Source organism: Heterodontus francisci, chromosome 2, assembly GCF_036365525.1.
Source record: "Heterodontus francisci isolate sHetFra1 chromosome 2, sHetFra1.hap1, whole genome shotgun sequence".
Taxonomy (NCBI): Eukaryota; Metazoa; Chordata; class Chondrichthyes; order Heterodontiformes; family Heterodontidae; genus Heterodontus; species Heterodontus francisci.
Genome location: NC_090372.1, coordinates 151,513,519 through 151,531,881, shown reverse-complemented (window position 1 = coordinate 151,531,881; position 18,363 = coordinate 151,513,519). Strand labels below are relative to the sequence as shown.

Sequence of the window (18,363 nt, the reverse complement as noted above, 5' to 3'; positions counted from 1 at the left end):
GGAACAAGGAAATGGCAGATAATTTAAACAGTGGCGCAGTGGTTAGCACCACAGCCTCACAGCTCCAGCGACCCGGGTTCAGTTCTGGGTACTGCCTGTGTGGAGTTTGCAAGTTCTCCCTGTGACTGCGTTGGTTTCCACCGGGTGCTCCAGTTTCCTCCCACAGCCAAAGACTTGCAGGTTGATAGGTAAATTGGCCATTGTAAATTGCCCCTAGTGTAGGTATGTGGTAGGAGAATGGTGGGGTTGTGGTAGGGAATATGGGATTAATGTAGAATTAGTATAAATGGGTGATTGTTGGTCTGCACAGACTCAGTGGGCCGAAGGGCCTGTTTCAGTGCTGTATCTCTCTATGACTATGACTCTAATATTTTGCATCGGTCTTCATGGTGGAGGACACTATAAACATCCCGGCAATAATAGATGAGCAAGGTGTAAATGGGAGGGAGGAACTTGTAACAATCTCTATCATGAGGGAAAAGGTGCTGGACAAACTGATAGGACTAAAGGCAGACAAGTCACCAGGACCTGATGGCCTGCATCCAAGAGTTTTAAATGGAGCCATTGGTCATAATATACCAAACTTACCGGATTCCAGTAGAGTGCCAGCGGATTGGAAAACCGCTAATGTGACACCCCTATTTAAGAAAGGAGGGAGACAGAAAGCAGGAAACTATAGACTAGTTAGCTTAACATCTGTCATTGGGAAAATGCTAGAGTCCATTATTAAGGAAGAAATAGCAGGACATTTAGAAAAACATAATGCAATCAGAGTCAACAAGGTTTTATGAAAGGGAAATCATGTTTGACATATTTGTTAGAGTTCTTTGAGGATATAACAAGCAGAGTGGATAAGGGGGAACTGGCAGATGTAGTGTATTTGGATTTTCAGAAGGCATTCGATAAGGTGCCACATAAAAGGTTATTGCACAAAATAAGAGCTCAGGGTATTGGGGTAATGTGTTGGCACGGATTGAAGATTGGCTAACACACAGAAGGCAGAGAGTCAGGATCAATGGGTCTTTGACAGGTTGGAAAGCTATAACTAGTGGGGTGCCACAAGGATCGGTCTTAGGGCCTCAATTATTTACTATCTATATCAATGACTTGGAGGAAGGGACAGAGTGTAGTGTATCCAAATTTGCTGACAATACAAAAATAGGTGGAAAGGCATGCTGTGATCAGGACACAAAGAATCTGCAAAGGGATATAGATAGGTTAAGTGAGTGGGCAAAAACTTGGCAGATGGAGTTCAATGTGGGAAAGTGCGAGGTCATCCACTTGGTAGAAGAATAAAAAGGCAGATTATTATTTAGATGGAGAAAGACTACAAAATACTGCAGTACAGAGGGATCTGGGTGTTCTTGTACATGAAACACAAAAAGTTAGCACACAGGTGCAGCAAGTACTTAGGAAGGCAAATGGAATTTTGGCCATTATTGCAAGGGGTTAGAGTTTAAAAATAGGGAAGTCTTGTTACAACTGTACAGGGTGTTGGTGAGGCTGCACCTGGAGTATTGCGTACAGTTTTGGTCCCGGTATTTAAGGAAGGATATATTGGCATTGGAGGCAGTTCAGAAAAGGTTCACTAGGCTGATTCCTGCGATGAAGGTGTTGTCTTATCAAGAACGGCTCAACAGGTTAGGTTCATTGGAGTTTAGAAGAATGAGAGGTGATCTTCTTGAAACATATAAGGTTCTAAGGGGGCTTGACAGGATAGATGTTGAGAATATGTTTCCACTGGTGGGGGAATCTCAAACTAGGGGACACAGTTACAGAATAAGGGGGCACACATTTAAAACTGAGATGCGAAGGAATTTCTTCTGTCAGAGGGTGGTGAATCTCTGGAATTCTCTACCTCAGAGAGTTGTGGAGGCTAGGTCACCAAATGTATTTAAGGAGGAGATAGACAGATTTTTGAAATCTCGGGGAGTCAAGGGTTATGCGGAGGAGGCCCGAAAGAGGAGTTGAGGCCTGGGACAGATCAGCCATGATCTTATTGAATGGCGGGGCAGGCTTGAGGGGCTGAATGGCCTACTCCTGCTCCTATTTCTTATGTTCTTATATAACCAGGAGTCTCTCCTCAGGCTTCAGTTGATTGCAGCAAGTACCCAGAGGCCAGAGGGATTGCTGATGATTTGGGACGCTGCCAGTCATCATCTTTCTAAGTTTTCAACAGCAAGAGATGTACTGCTTTCCAAACAAGGGAAGATGAAGGCTTCATTTGACAGGCAAACAGGACCAGAAGTGGCTCAATTACAAGTAAGACAGAAGGTTAGAGTCCTCAATCATGCGTCAGGAACTTGGTATCCTGCAGAGGTTGCTAGGATATATGACCAGCCCAGATCATATGAGGTCAAGGTACCAAATGGTGTAGCTTCCCAGATGGAACCGAAGTCAACTCAAAGAGCTGTGCGACAATACTACATTTGATGACCCTGTGGCATTGCAGACACAGTCAAAGACAAAGTATGAAGATGAATGTACAGAGGCGACGAGCATAGAGGAAGAGCATGTTAATCAAAGTTCCGAGTTACCAAAGTCTCAGAGGAGTCATAAAGCCAAATGCAGCTCCGAGAAGAGTTTGCGATAACAAGATTGTGATGAAGCAAACCTCCTCTATGTTTCAGAAAGTGTTAAACTTGCTTACTTGTAAATTATGTTTTCTTTTATTCCTGTACAATTAGTCTGAACCGCAACATTATACGGTACACACGTTTTCTGATTGATGGAATATGTTTTTTATCTTTGGAAAAAAGGGGCCTGTTATCGGATCATTTAAGACACTAAGTGGAGAGTCATGAAGGAAGTGATGTCGTGTCGCACATGACCAGAAAGCTGTGGGTGTAGGCCGATAGAGTAAGGTATGTGTAGGTGTGCTCTTGTATTAGGAATGGGCAATAAATGCTAGCCTAGCCAGCGACGTCCACATCCCATGAATGAATTAAAAAAAAGTTGTGTGTATGTGTGTTCCAGTTTAAGTTACAATAAAGACCCACGTATTCTTCATATATTATTTGTATTCCAATGGATCTTATAATAATTCACACACTAAAGGATCAAATAATATAACAGACAATTGGTTTCAATTTCTGCTCACTGGGTTGCCCTAGCATGAGGGCAAACTGACCATCTAGCAACCGTGCAAAGTTTCAACATGCTTCTTCATCATGCCTTTACCTTCAGTAATCTTTACCAGAATATTTATTATTTTCTTTTATATTATTTTCTTTTCCTGTTCTTTCATTTGCCATTTTTATTAGTGCTCCTTAGTTCTTTTGCTTTTTCTAAAAATAAATTATTTTCCCTTTCTCACAGTTCAGTCTCTGAATAACTACAATAAAATCAAGGGAAAAAAACCAACAAGAATAAAAACGGCATTAATTAGGATCTACCAACATTTTTACAAATTCTATTAGGTACTAGTGTCTGCGAAAGGAAGAGTTTGCATTTAAAGAATCATCTTTCACAACTTCTGGGCATCCAAAAATGCTTTTACAGCCAGTGAAATACTTTTGAAGTAGTCACAGTTGTAATGTAGGGAAATGTGGCAGCCAATGTGTGCACAGCAATGAAATAAATAACCAGATAATCTATCTTAATACTGTTGTTTGAAGGATAAACATTGAATACGACAATGGGAGAACAATTCTACTCTTCTTCGAGTGTTGCCATAGACTCTTTTACAACCAGCTGAGGGAGCAGACAGGCCTTGCTTAAATATGTCATTTGAAAGACGGCACCTCCACCTTCCTCTGTACTGCACCTAAACGGAAACCTAGATTAAATACTCAAGCCTCTGGAGTGGGGTTTAAGCCCACACTCTTCAGACTCAGAGGTAAGAATTTTAATCACTAAGCTGAAGCTGAAATCTTGTCAAGCCAAATGCTTCAGTACAAAATACTGCAATGCAAATAAAATAAAGTATTTTAATGTATAATTTAAGTCATCCATATGTAGCACACCACACAAACTGTTAACCAATTATCAAGTATAGCATAAAAGACCTGGAAGGTCCAAGGTTCAATCGCTGGTCGTTACTGGAGTGATAATGGGACACTACAATTCACCTTACTGTCGTTAGGCTAGGGAGGGGAAATAATCAGTCAAGACTACAGTTTCTGAATGTTACCCAGTGAAAAAGTATATGACTGTGACACTGACTGAGACACACACACACAGCACACAAAAGGTGAGGACAGGACTGGGCTTGAGCGTCACCCCTGAAGTCAAATAGCCGATTGACACACACTGCCTGGGTTCATACATAAACCCAGCTTTTTGGCTGAGGAATATACACTGCTTCTAGTTTCTGTGGAACTGTACCACAGTGAGAAGGAAAAACAAAAATAAAAAATATTTTATAATATTCTGAAGTTAGTGGATGACATGGAGCTAATTTAAAGACAGCCGATTGATGAAAAAGTTAATGGGGGGAGATACAGGTTTAACTGACAGCTGTATTCTAGAAAAGTGTTTTAAAAGATACATTAAATGATGAAAACAGAGAACATTCCAAGTAACTCCAGCAGTTGTAAGTGGTCTGTGTATTTAATGGGATGAGAATAGTTTTTTTTCTATTTGATTGAACAGGTTTTTTATGCATAAAACAAACTTTATAATCTCAAAAGTGAAAAAAGACCAAGTGGTAGGATAAAAATGTTTCAACTGGCATGTTTGTCCCATAACGTAACCACAGCAACAGTTCACAAAAGCAGAGATTTGTGGCTGGCAGGACGATGAACCTTTTGTGTCGGACCTTAATTAAAAACACTTTTAAAGAACAGAATGGGTAAGAGAGCACACTACTTTTTGCTCTGGATGGGAGTGTAGTCTCAAGAAATGCTGGAGTGCTAAGACCTGAAGTGTCTCTCAGAAGACACCATCATCAAAGATCGGAATTTTTTTTTTATTCATTCATGGGATGTGGGCGTCACTAGCCAGGCCAGCATTTATTGTCCATCCCTAATTGCCCTTGAGAAGGTGGTGATGAGCTGCCTTCTTGAACCGCTGCAGTTCATTTGGGGTAGGTACACCCACAGTGCTGTTAGGAAGGGAGTTCCAGGATTTTGACCCAGCGACAGTGAAGGAACGACGATATAGTTCCAGGTCAGGATGGTGTGTGACTTGGAAGGGAACTTGCAGGTGGTGGTGTTCCCATGTATTTGCTGCCCTTGTCCTTCTAGTTGGGAGAGGTTGCGGGTTTGGAAGGTGCTGTCTAAGGAGCCTTGGTGCTTTGCTGCAGTGCATCTTGTAGATGGTACACACTGCTGCTACTGTGCGTCGGTGGTGGAGGGAGTGAATGTTTGTAGATTGGGTGCCAATCAAGCGGGCTGCTTTGTCCTGGATGGTGTCGAGCTTCTTGAGTGTTGTTGGAGCTGCACCCATCCAGGCAAGTGGAGAGTATTCCATCACACTCCTGACTTGTGCCTCGTAGATGGTGGACAGGCTTTGGGGAGTCAGGAGGTGCGTTACTCGCCTCGGGATTCCTAGCCTCTGACCTGCTCTTGTAGCCACGGTATTTATATGGCTACTCCAGTTCAGTTTCTGGTCAATGGTAGCCCCTAGGATGTTGATAGTGGGGGATTCAGCGATGGTAATCCCATTGAATGTCAAGGGGAGATGGTTAGATTCTCTCTTGTTGGAGATGGTCATTGCCTGCACTTGTGTGGCACGAATGTTACTTGCCACTTATCAGCCCAAGCCTGGATATTGTCCAGGTCTTGCTGCATTTCTACACGGACTGCTTCAGTATCTGAGGAGTCACGAATGGTGAACATTGTGCAATCATCAGCAAACATCCCCACTTCTGACCTTATGATTGAAGGAAGGTCATTGATGAAGCAGCTGAAGATGGTTGGGCCGAGGACACTACCCTGAGGAACTCCTGCAGTGATGTCCTGAAGTTCAGATGATTGACCTCCAACAACCACAACCATCTTCCTTTGCATTAGGTATGACTCCAGCCAGCGGAGGGTTTTCCCCGATTCCCATTGACCTCAGTTTTACTAGGGCTCCTTGATGCCATACTCGGTCAAATGCTGCCGTGATGTCAAGGGCAGTCACTCTCACCTCACCTCGAGTTCAGATCTTTTGTCCATGTTTGAACCAAGGCTGTAATGAGGTCAGGAGCTGAGTGGCCCTGGCGGAACCCAAACTGAGCGTCACTGAGCAGGTGATTGCTAAGCAAGTGCTGCTTGATGGCACTGATGATGACACCCTCCATCACTTTACTGATGATAGAGAGTAGACTGATGAGGTGGTAATTGGCCGGGTTGGACTTGTCCTGCTTTTTGTGTACAGGACATACCTGGGCAATTTTCCACATTGCCGGGTAGATGCCAGTGTTGTAGCTGTACTGGAACAGCTTGGCTAGGGGCGCGGCAAGTTCTGGAGCACAGATCTTCAGTACTATTGCCGGAATATTATCAGGGCCCATAGCTTTTGCAGTATCCAGTGCCTTCAGTCGTTTCTTGATATCACGCGGAGTGAATCGAATTGGCTGAAGTCTGGCATCTGTGATGCTGGGGACTTCAGGAGGAGGCCGAGATGGATCATCAACTCGGCACTTCTGGCTGAAGATTGTTGCAAATGCTTCAGCCTCATCTTTCGCACTTATGTGCTGGGCTCCCCCATCATTGAGAATGGGGATATTTGTGGAGCCACCTCCTCCAGTTAGTTGTTTAATTGTCAAGCACCATTGACAGCTGGATGTGGCAGGACTGCAGAGTTTAGATCTGATCCATTGGTTATGGGATCGCTTAGCTCTGTCTATCGCATGCTGCTTACGCAGTTTGGCACGCAGACAGTCCTGTGTTGTAGCTTCACCAGGTTGACACCTCATTTTGAGGTATGCCTGATGCTGCTCCTGGCATGCCCTCCTGCACTCTTCATTGAACTTGATGGCCTGATGGTAAAGGTAGAATGGGGGATATGCTGGGCCATGAGGTTACAGATTGTGGTTGAGTACAATTCTGCTGCTGCTACTGGCCCACAACGCCTCATGGATGCCCAGTTTTGCATTGCTAGATCTGTTCGAAATCTATCCCATTTAGCACGGTGATAGTACCACACAACACGAAGGAGGGTATCCTCAATGTGAAGGCGGGACTTCGTCTCCACAAGGACTGTGCGGTGGTCACTCCTACCAATACTGTCATAGACAGAAGCATCTGCAGCAGACAGATTGGTGAGGACAAGGTCAAGTATGTTTTTCCCTCGTGTTGGTTCCCCCACCACCTGCCTCAGACCCAGTCTAGCAGCTATGTGCTTCGGGACTCGGCCAGCTCAGTCAGTAGTGGTGCTACTGAGCCACTCTTGGTGATGGACATGAAAGTCCCCCACCCAGAGTACATTTTACGCCCTTGCCACCCTCAGTGCTTCCTCCAAGTGGTGTTCAACATGGTGGAGGACTGAGTCATCAGCTGAGGGTGGTAATCAGTAGGAAGTTACCTTGTCCATGTTTGACCTGATGCCATGAGACCTCATGAGGTCCAGAGTCGATGTTGAGGAATCCCACGGCAAATCCCTCCCTACTGTATACCACTGTGCCACCACCTCTGTTGGGTCTGTCCTGCCGGTGGGACAGGTCATACCCGAGGATGGTGATGGCAGTGTCTGGGACATTGTAAGGTATGATTCCGTGAGTATGACTATATCAGGCTGTTGCTTGACTAGTCTGTGGGACAGCTCTCCCAACTTTGGCACAAGCCCCAGATGTTAGTCAGGAGTAATTTGCAGGGTCGACAGGGCTGGGTTTGCCGTTGTCATTTCCGGTGCCTAGGTCGATGCCGGGTGGTCCATCCGGTTTCATTCCTTTTTATTGACTTCATAGCGGTTTGGTACAACTGAGTGGCTTGCTGGGCCATTTCAGAGGGCATGTAAGAGTTAACCACATTGCTGTGGGTCTGGAGTCACATTTGGCCAGACCAGGTAAGGGCAGCAGATTTCCTTCCCTGAAGGACATTAGTGAACCAGATGGGTTTTTACAACAATCGACAATGGTTTCATGGCCATCATTAGACTAGCTTTTAATTCCAGATTTATTAATTAAATTCAAATTCCACCTTCTGCTGTGGTGGGATTCGAACCCATGTCCCCAGAGAAATTCCCTGGGTCTCTGGGTTACTAGTCCAGTGATAATCCCACTACGCCACCGCCTACCCTATTTAGGGCACAACCTCACACAGAAAGCAATGCCAGAAGTTGTTTCAAAAAGGCGATTATTTTTCTAATGCATTCAGCAAATTGCACCTTCACAGCATCCTACGAAGCACAAAAAAAGAAATGAAACGAAAGGGAGAAAACAGCCAGCCATAATGTGGCATTTACCACTCTTCTAATGAGCAGATGATAGCAATTGATTGGCATGGCTATCCTGGAGGGTCTGTTTAGACAAACAAGTAAAACAAAATCATTGCTTTACATCAAAAACAACAAAAAACCCTATTTCTGTTTAAATCAGTAATATTGCCAGTAACTTTCCAAGTGTGTTGAGTTTCTTTCAATGTAAAGGTTACAATGGAGGCCTTCGGTCAATATTAACCCTCCAGTTCTTGTTTACAATTTCTCAATAACATCAACAGCTGCCTTTTCACATTTCTCAAACAATTCTGCAGCAAATATACCAAGTGTGGCAAAATATCTTTGAATAGGTTCCAAATTAAAATGAATTAATAGTTTATCACGAGTCAACTTAACTTCCCTGCGGGAAACCACAAGAGTTGATATCCTGACTGCCCTTTTAAACACTGGGCCTCGTCACTATGCCGCCTGTCCGTTTCCCATCTCTTGCTCTTCCTGGCTTCACAAATCAAAGTTTAAGGACCCACCTTTCAGTGTCTCTCTTCACATCCCAATCCTGTTCTGACTTGTCTGAGCTGGGTATGAACGCCAGAGCAGCTTCTCCATTCTGGACTGAGCTGAAATGCCCATGGGTCTGACTGACATTATTGGACTCCATGAGCATATTTTGACGATCTACCCCTTCAGTTTCAGGCGAGTGCCGCCTGCTCAGAACAGCACATTAAAATCAGCTGCAGTGGGATCCAGGTGACTTTGCAGTGAGTAAATAACCTGGAGTATTTCAACTGTCCTCCAAGTCTTGCTGTCACTGAGTGGGTAGCTTGAAAATTCTCTCTATCATTTTATCTCTCATCAAATCTAGCACCTATTTAATAAGCAGAGGCTATATTGCAGTTACAACAAGCCAACTTCTTGGACCCTAATTTTGAATTTAGTTTTGATCTTTAGATGCACCAGAGAAGCAAATGCCTTCATTTTAAATTTAAACATGAAAATCCAGCATGCTTTGCATTAATCTTACAAGTTGCTGATCACAAATATTCTTTAGATTCAAATGTACATTACTGTCATTCTTAAAAAGGAAAGCCAAAAATAACAATGACCTGGGGAAATGATTACAAACTTGTCGGTGCTGTTCAATCCAAAAATTAAAAGCTTAGCTCGATAGTTTGAACCAATTTTCCCTTGTAACCTTACTGCTACTGTCAGCTAGCTATTAATACCGGCTATTTGTTTCAAGTGTTGTTTAAACCTTCATCAATGTTAATCAGGTCTTTGCGCTCCAGCAGCTCCCCCATCACCAATGCTTCAGAAAATCAATTTCATTGCAGCACACAGCTGATTTGTTCAGCTACATATAATCTCTTATAGTTAGATCTGAAATGTCTACTTTGATCGACAATTCAAAACAAATTATAATTGTGGATGTGCTGAAAGGTCATTTCCCATTGCAGGTAACATTATCTGTGTCCAACTGAGCACAGCTGCTTATGGCGGAAACTGCAAATTGCTTGCACAGACATTAAAGGCCATGAGTGATTTCTGAGAGTGCAAAACAGCAGCAATAAAGCAAAATTTTATTTTTAAGAATGCTCATCTTCAATCATGTCAACATCAAAGTTAGATGCATATAAGTCAAGTCAAATAAAAAGTCCAGATTTTATTTATTGTAAACTTTCTATGATTACTGCTCTGTTAATGTAATAGCTGTGTTGTTTGTTATTCCCTTCAATTCCTGAAGTCACTGCAGGAAATTGGGCATGGGCATGGTTGCAGAACAGGTGCCACCTATACATTTGATACATGCCCAATCTTCACTCTCGAATTGTCTTTTTTTAAAAGTTCAGTCCGTGAGTGACTAATCGTCCAACAGCATTTTCACTTAAATCACAAATATTTCTGTTTTCAATTAAAGTGCTCGTAGTTCTGACAACCCTAAACATCCTTTATAATTACACTGACTAAAATCAACACAAAATCCCTCACAGAACAATAACTGGGTTCCCCTTGTCCCCCTCACCTTCCACCCACCAGCCTCTGTATTCAACGGATCATAGAGTCAGAGTCGTACAGCATAGAAACAGGCCCTTCGGCCCACCGCGTCCATGCCGACCATAATGCCTATCTATACTAATCCCACCTGCCTGCATTAATTCCATATCCCTCTATGCCTTGCTCATTCAAGTACCTGTCCAGATGCCTCTTAAATGTTGCTACTGTTCCTGCCTCCACCACCTCCTCTGGTAGCTCATTCCAGATACCCACTATTTTTTGTATAAAAAATGTACCCCTTTGATCCCCTTTAAACCTCCTCCCTCTCACCTTAAATCTATGCCCTCTAGTTTTAGTCACCTGTAACATGGGAAACAGACTCTGGCTATCCACCCTATCTATGCCTCTCATAATTTTATATACCTCTATCATGTCCCCTCTCAGCCTCCTTCGCTCCAGGGAAAACAGACCCAGCCTATCCAATCTCTCTTTATAACTCAAGCCCTCCAAACCAGGCAACATCCTTGTGAATCTTTTCTGCACCCTCTCAAGTTTAATCACATCTTTCCTGTAGTGCGGCAACCAGAAGTGCACACAGTACTCCAAATGTGGCCTAACCAACGTTATGTACAACTGTAACATGACGTCCCAACTGTTGTACTCAATGTCTCGGCCGATGAAGGCAAGCATGCCATACGCCTTCTTCACCACCCTGTCTACCTGTGTTGCCACTTTCAGGGAACTATGTACTTGCACCCCAAGGTCTCTCTGCTCAACTACACTCCCCAGGGTCCTGCCATTCACTGTATATGTCCTGCCCTGGTTTAACTTCCCAAAATGCATCACTTCACACTTGTTAAGTTCCATTTGCCAATCCCTTTCCCACTTTCCCAGTTGATCTATATCCTGTTGTAACCTTAAACAACCTTCTTCACTGTCCACTGTACCACCAATTTTGGTGTCATCTGCAAACTTACTAATCATGCCCCCTACATTCACATCCAAGTCATTAATATATATGACAAACAACAGAGGGCCCAGCACCGATCCCTGCGGCACACCACTGGTCACTGGCCTCCAATCTGAAAAACAACCCTCCAATACCACACTCTGCCTCCTATCACCAAGCCAATTTTGTATCCAATTGGCCAGCTCACCCTGGATCCCATGTGTTTGAACTTTCCGGACCAGCCTACCATGCGGGACCTTGTTAAAGGCCTTGCTCAAATCCACGTAGACAACGTCCATCGCCCTGCCCTCGTCAATCCTCTTGGTCACCTCCTCAAAAAACTCAATCAAATTCGTGAGACATGATTTCCCACACACAAAGCCATGCTGACTATCCCTAATCAGACCATGCCTTTCCAAATGCATATAAATCCTGTCTCTCAGAATCCCTTCCAATAACTTTCCCACCGCTAATGTAAGGCTCACCGGCCTGTAGTTCCCTGGCTTATCCCTGCTGCCCTTCTTAAATAAAGGCACAACATTAGCTATCCTCCAGTCTTCTGGTACCTCACCCGTGGCTAATGATGATACAAAAATCTCTGCCAGGGCCCCAGCAATCTCCTCCCTTTCTTCCCATAGCATCCTAGGATACACCTTGTCAGGCCCTGGGGATTTATCCACCTTAATGCACTTCAAAACCTCCAACACCTCCTCCTTTGTAATGTTGATATGCTTCAGGATATCGCTGTTCCCTCCCTTGAACTCACTAGCTTCCATGACCTTCTCCAAGGTAAATACAGACAAGTATTCATTTTTGACCTTGCCCATTTCCCGTGGCTCCACACATAGATTGCCACACTGATCCTTAAGGGGACCTACTCTCTCCCTAGCTACCCTTTTACTCTTAATATACTTATAGAATCTTTTAGGATTCTCCTTTATCTTATCTGCCAGGGAAATCTCATGGCCCCTTTTCGCCCTCCTAATTTCCTTCTTAAGTGTACTGCTACATCCCCAAACTCCTCGAGGGACTTGCTTGATCCCAGCTGCCTATAACTGGCATATGCCTCCTTCTTTGTCCTGACCAGACCCTCAATATCCCTCGTCAACCAAGGTTCCCTAAACTTGCCAGCCTTGCCCTTCCATCTAACAGGAACATGCCAGCCCGGAACTCTTCCTATCTCACTTTTAAAAGCCTCCCACTTGCCAGATGTCCCTTTACCTGTAAACAGCCTCTCTATTTCAACCTTTGAGAGTTCCTGTCTGATGCCATCGAAATTAGCCTTCCCCCAATTTAGGACTACAACCTGAGGACCAGTACTATCCTTTTCCATAACTATCTTGAAGCATATAGAGTTATGGTCTCTGGTCCCAAAGTGCTCCCCCACTGACACATCAACCACTGCCCAGCCTCCTTTCCTAAGAGGAGGTCGAGTCTAGCCCCTTCTCTAGTCAGGCCATCCACATACTGCTTCAGAAAACTATCCTGGACACACTTAACAAATTCTTCACCATCTGATCCCTTAGCAATAAGGCAGTCCCAGTGAATATTCGGGAAGTTAAAATCACCTACTATTATAACCTTATAATTCCTACATCTATCTGTGATTTCCCTACATATATGCTCCTCGAATTCCCTCTGACTACTGGAGGGCCAATAGTATAATCCCATCAAAGTGATCACCCCTTTCTTATTTCTAAGTTCTGCCCATATGGCCTCGCTGGACGTTCCCCCCGGGATATCCTCTCTAAGTACTGCCGTGATGTCCTCCCTAATCAATAGTGCAACTCCCCCTCCTCTCTTACCTCCACCTCTGTCACGCTGGAAGCATCGGTACCCCGGAACATTGAGCTGCCAGTCCTGCCCATCCCTCAACCACGTTTCCATAACAGCTATAATATCACAATCCCATGTACTGATCCATGCTCTGAGTTCATCTGCCTTACCTGTAAGGCTTCATGCATTAAAGTAAATGCAGTTTAGCCTACCAGACCTTCCACGCTCCCTGTCCTGCCCCTGCCCGGCCTGCCTACTGGACTTGCTTGCTTTAACTTCTACATGTGCCTCAACTATCTCATCGGAGAGACTACTACTTTGGGTCCCACTCCCCTGCAAGACTAGTGTAAACCCTCCCAAGTAGTACTAGCAAACCTCCCCGCAAGGATATTGGTCCCCTTCCAGTTCAGATGCAACCTGCTTGAACAGGTCACCTCTGCACCAGAAGATATCCCAATGATCCAAGTCGCTGAAGCTCTCCCGCCTACACCAGCTCTTCAGCCACGCATTCATTTGCCTTATCCACCTATTCCTACCCTCACTAGCACGTGGCACAGGGAGTAATCCTGAGATTACAACCCTAGGGGTCCTGCTTTTTAACCTTCTGCCTAACTCCCTATATTCACTTTGCAGGACCTCATCTCTCTTCCTGCCTATGTCCTTAGTATCAATATGGACCACAACCTCCGGCTGCTCACCCTCCCCTTTCAGAATGTCCTGCAGCCGCTCCGAAACATCCTTGACCCTCGCACCAGGGAGGCAACAGACCATCCCGGAGTTACATTTGTGGCCACAGAAACGCCTATCTGCAGCCCTTACGATAGAATCCCCTATCACTATAGCTCTTCCACCCCTTTTCCTCCCCTGCCGTGCAGCAGAGCCCTCCGTGGTGCCACGAACTTGGCTGTTGCTGCTTTTCCCTGGGAGGTCAACCTCCCCAACAGTATCCAAAGCAGTATATCTGTTTGAGAGGTGGGATGGCAACAGGGGACTCTTGCACTACCTGCCTACGCCTACTACTCTGTCTGGTGGTCATCCATCCCTTTTCTGCCTGTGCTGCCATTACCTGCGGTGTGACCACCTCACTAAACGTGCTATCCATGACGCCCTCAGCATCGCGGATGCTCCACATTGAATCCACCCGCAGCTCCAGCTCCGTAATGCAGGTAGCCAGTAGCTGCAGATGGAAACACTTCCTGCACACATGATCGTCAGGGACACTGGAAGTGTCCCTAAATTTCCCACATAGCGCAGGAGGAGCATATCACGGGGCTGAGCTCTCCTGCCATGACTTACCCTTAGATTAATTAGTTACTCCCAGAATTAAAAAATACTAATTACACAAAAAAAACTTTCCCCTTATTTTTTTAAGCTATTTAAATGCACTAACAGCTGCTACTCACCAACCAATCACCTTGCAACTCTCCTCTGGCATCAGTGTTGGCCTTTTATTTTCAAAGCTCCAGCGCGCTGGAAGAGCTCCTCTCCGCTCCGCTCCCAGAAGGTAAGATCATCCTCCACCATTTTTGCCATCTCAAGCATGATGCCACCAAACACATCTTCCTCTCCCCTTTCAGCATTCCAAAGGGACCATTCCCTCTGCAACACCCTGGTCCATTCCTCAGTTACCCCTAACACACCTTTCCTTTCCTAAGGCACCCTTCCATGCAAGTGCAGGAGATGCACTTTTACCTCTTCCCTTCTCACCTACAAGGTCCCAAACACTCCTTCCAAATGAAACAGCAATTTACTTGTACTTCTTTCAATCTAGTATGGTGTGTTTACTGCTCATGATGTGGTCTCCTCTACAATGGGGAGACCAAATGCAGACTGGGTGACTGCTTTGCAAAACACCTCCATTCAGTCCACAAGTGTGACCCCGAGCTTCCTGTCACTTGTCATTTCAATTCTCTACCTTGCTCTCAACTCTGACCTTTCTGTCCTTGGCCTGCTACAGTGTTCCAAAGAAGCTCAATGCAAGCTTGAGGAACAGCATCTCATCTTTCGATTGGGCACTTTACAGCCTTCTGGACTCAACACGGAGTTCAACAATTTTAGATCATAACCTCTGCCCAATTTTGATTTGCATTTTTTTGTTTTTTCTCGTTTCTTTCTTAATCCTTTTACTTTGCATTTGGACAAAAGCTATCCTGCCTTTCACACATCATCTGGACACATCTTTCGTTTCTTTACTTGTCCCATTACCACTCCCTTTGGCTTTGTACCATGAAACCTTTTGTTATTTAATCTCTCCTGCCCTCCACCCTATTACAGACTTTCCCTTTTGTTCTTTTCCCCCCCCTCGCGCCTTTCACTTACGCAAAACCTATTACACATTTCTAACTTTTCTCAGTTCTGATGAAAAGCCACAGACCTGCGACGTTAATTCTGTTTCTCTCTCCACAGATGTTGCCTGACCTGCTGAGTATTTCCAGCATTTTCTGTTTTTATTACAAAATCTTTGAGTGTGTACAATTGTTCACTTTTCTGGCGCACAAGAAAAAAAAAGGCTTCAAAATCAGAATAGCACAAGTTGTGACAGCTAGGCTTCCATTACAACCAATTTACTATCGGAAATTATTTAAGAAAGAATTTGCATTTATATAGTACATTTGAACCAATAAATCATTGTGTGATATGCTATTCATAATCTCAGATACTGCTCCCATCACTATCACTGGCAGTGACAGGACCATAACCAGCTGTATATCACTCCAGTGTTACCTAGCTCAAATTATTCCAGACCAAACCCGAATTTGGAAGGGCAAAATATAGAATCAAAACGCAGGTAATTTTTTGATGTTATTTCCCCGGTGTTAAAGCCTCTCTAGAAATGAGTGCAATATTAAGGTCCAAGCTTTCTGAAAGTGGAGTCACACAAAATTATTCCAAATGTGTTGAATGTTGTACCTCAAAACTGTTCATGACACTACATAGTATATGCAGGACAAAGAAAGTGCTTCAAATAATCACTCTCTAGTAAGGCAGCCATGCTGATTTACTCTATTGGCTATTTGAATCAATGTGATCAATTCAAACATTCAACAGACAGTTACTAAAAACAGATACAAATACTAAACCAGCAACCAATGGAGTCATTCGGTTTTTTTCAAAGCTACTAATCACAAACCAGAATTTTGACCAACCAAATCTCTCAAATGATTTTGTTACCAACTTCATAGTCAATGCCTCAATCTATGTTTATCTTACAAATTAAACACAAAAAAATTCTCAAAGAAATCACAACACTTACAGATAAAAGTAAAGGGCAGCATAAAGCTATCAGGCCCAAGTTTGCTCTAACCAAACATGGTGTAACCATGCAATTCCTTGGAAGAGGCAAAAAAAACCTGAGAATGGGAAAGAGGAGAGAGAGAGAGAAAGACTTCAAGAAAGTGTGATCATGTGAGGAAAAAATCCAAACACATAGATATCACCATGAGAAAAGTGTGATACAGAAGGAATAGATAACAAATAGAAAGACTGAGGCAGACAGAGAAACTGTTGCAGAAAGATTCATATTTAGTATCACATGGACACATTTCAGTGTACTTTACACACAACGCATCTGTATAGCAGCTTGCACGACCACAGGAAGTCCCAAAGTGCTTTACAGCCAATTAAATACTTTTAAAGTGTATTCACTGTTATAATGTAGGAAACGTGGCAGCCAATCTATATACAGCAAGCTCCCACAAACAGAAATGTGATAATGATCAGGTAATCTGTTTTTGTGATGTTGATTGAGGGATAATTATTGGTCAGGACACCGGAGATAACTCCCCTGGCTCTTCTTTGAAATAATGCCATGGAATATTTGCATCCATCTGAGAGAGAAGATGCAGCCTTGGTTTAAAGTTTAATCTGAAAGACAGCACTTCCGAGAGTACTGCACTGGATATCTGGGACCTTGGTGAACAATGGTTAAGGAGGTACATGGCTTGACCCAATCAGATTTAAGGATTGAGAAATAAACAGAGAAAGGACTGCAAATGAGGGTGAATTAGATTGGGTGAATTCAATGTCAAATCAGGCACACAAAGAGAAATAGAGGGAAAAGGGTTGGATTAAGAAAGGGATAAAAGATGGAAAGGAATAGAACATTTTTAAAATCTCCAATAACAGTTCCCAACATGATGGAATAGGAAGCCTCACTTTTAATTACTTGCCTTTTGGGCAGAGAGATTGATTGCCAGTCATTAACAATCATGACATTAAAAGGGTACTTATGATATTAATTACTGGACATTACTTTTGTGGCAAATTTAGTGGGTAATTAAAATGTAAATACAGCAACTTAATAAAAATCATGAGGAGGTTAAGCACAAGGTTCCATTTTAATGAAACTAACAGGATATCTCTTCCTCACCACAAGTTGATGAACAATTTGCACATAAATAATGACATTCTCTGTTCATAAGCCATTAATTTTTTTAGCCCAAAACCACTTGTAATGCTTCACAAGACAGAACCTACCAGCTCGTCGTGCCTCCTGGCAGGCAAAGTACATTTCTTCTTTTAACTCTTCATTTTCATTAGCTATGGCTTCACCAACAGTGACAAATCTTCCAATAGCCAGACTCACTGCTTGCCCTACACGTTGAATTGCTCGCAGCGTTTTCTCAGACTTCTTTGGTTTCTCCTTATGGTTGATCAGTGTTGTGATCTACAACCAAGGGAAAACAGTTCAAGCAATTAAGCTTTGAAATATTTTTCAGATCTTATAAACTGTTCTAAATACTTTCCTGGAGCAATGATCACCAGATTAAAAGTTGAAATAGAGCATGTGGCAAAAATGTATATTACAAGTATTATCAGGTGTCCTGGTGGTTTGAACAGTCACCTTACTCTGAACAAATAGGCAAAATCAGATGTGCCCAAAACTCAAACACATTTCCTATGTTTGTGTGAATTTCAGCAGTACTTAAGTGTTTCTTAACAGAAACACCTGAATTGTAAGTTATGGAGCAAAGACAGGCATTAGAGAGGACAACAGCACACTTAATACACTGTTAAATAGTGTAGTAGGGACATTGCAGGGACCTCATTCCTTATTGATAAAAGCTTTTTCAAACTTATGTTCATTTGGTTGACAACTATTGAAATTCTGATTGCGACAAAAAAGATCTGGCTCAACTCTCATTTAACGCAGGAAATGTCACTCAATCTGCTCAACAGCAACAACAGAAGAAAGAAAGAGAGAAAGGAAAGAAAAGGAGGAAAAGAGACAGAGGAGCAGGAGAAGTGGGGGGCAAGAGAGACAGACGGGGAAGAGAGAGAGAGAGAGACGGGGAAGAGAGAGAGAGAGAGACGGGGAAGAGAGAGAGAGAGAGAGAGAGACA

General features: G+C 43.5%; 1 protein-coding gene across 1 annotated transcript in view; it reads right to left on the bottom strand.

The window, feature by feature from the left end:
* The window catches only part of ctnnal1 (catenin (cadherin-associated protein), alpha-like 1), a 412,359-nt gene that overhangs the window by 199,806 nt on the left and 194,190 nt on the right, over window positions 1–18,363 (bottom strand). Inside the window, exon 2 of the mRNA XM_068011975.1 lies at window positions 17,498–17,687. Coding sequence (XP_067868076.1) covers window positions 17,498–17,687 — 190 coding nt within the window. The remainder of the gene's footprint in view (window positions 1–17,497; window positions 17,688–18,363) is intronic.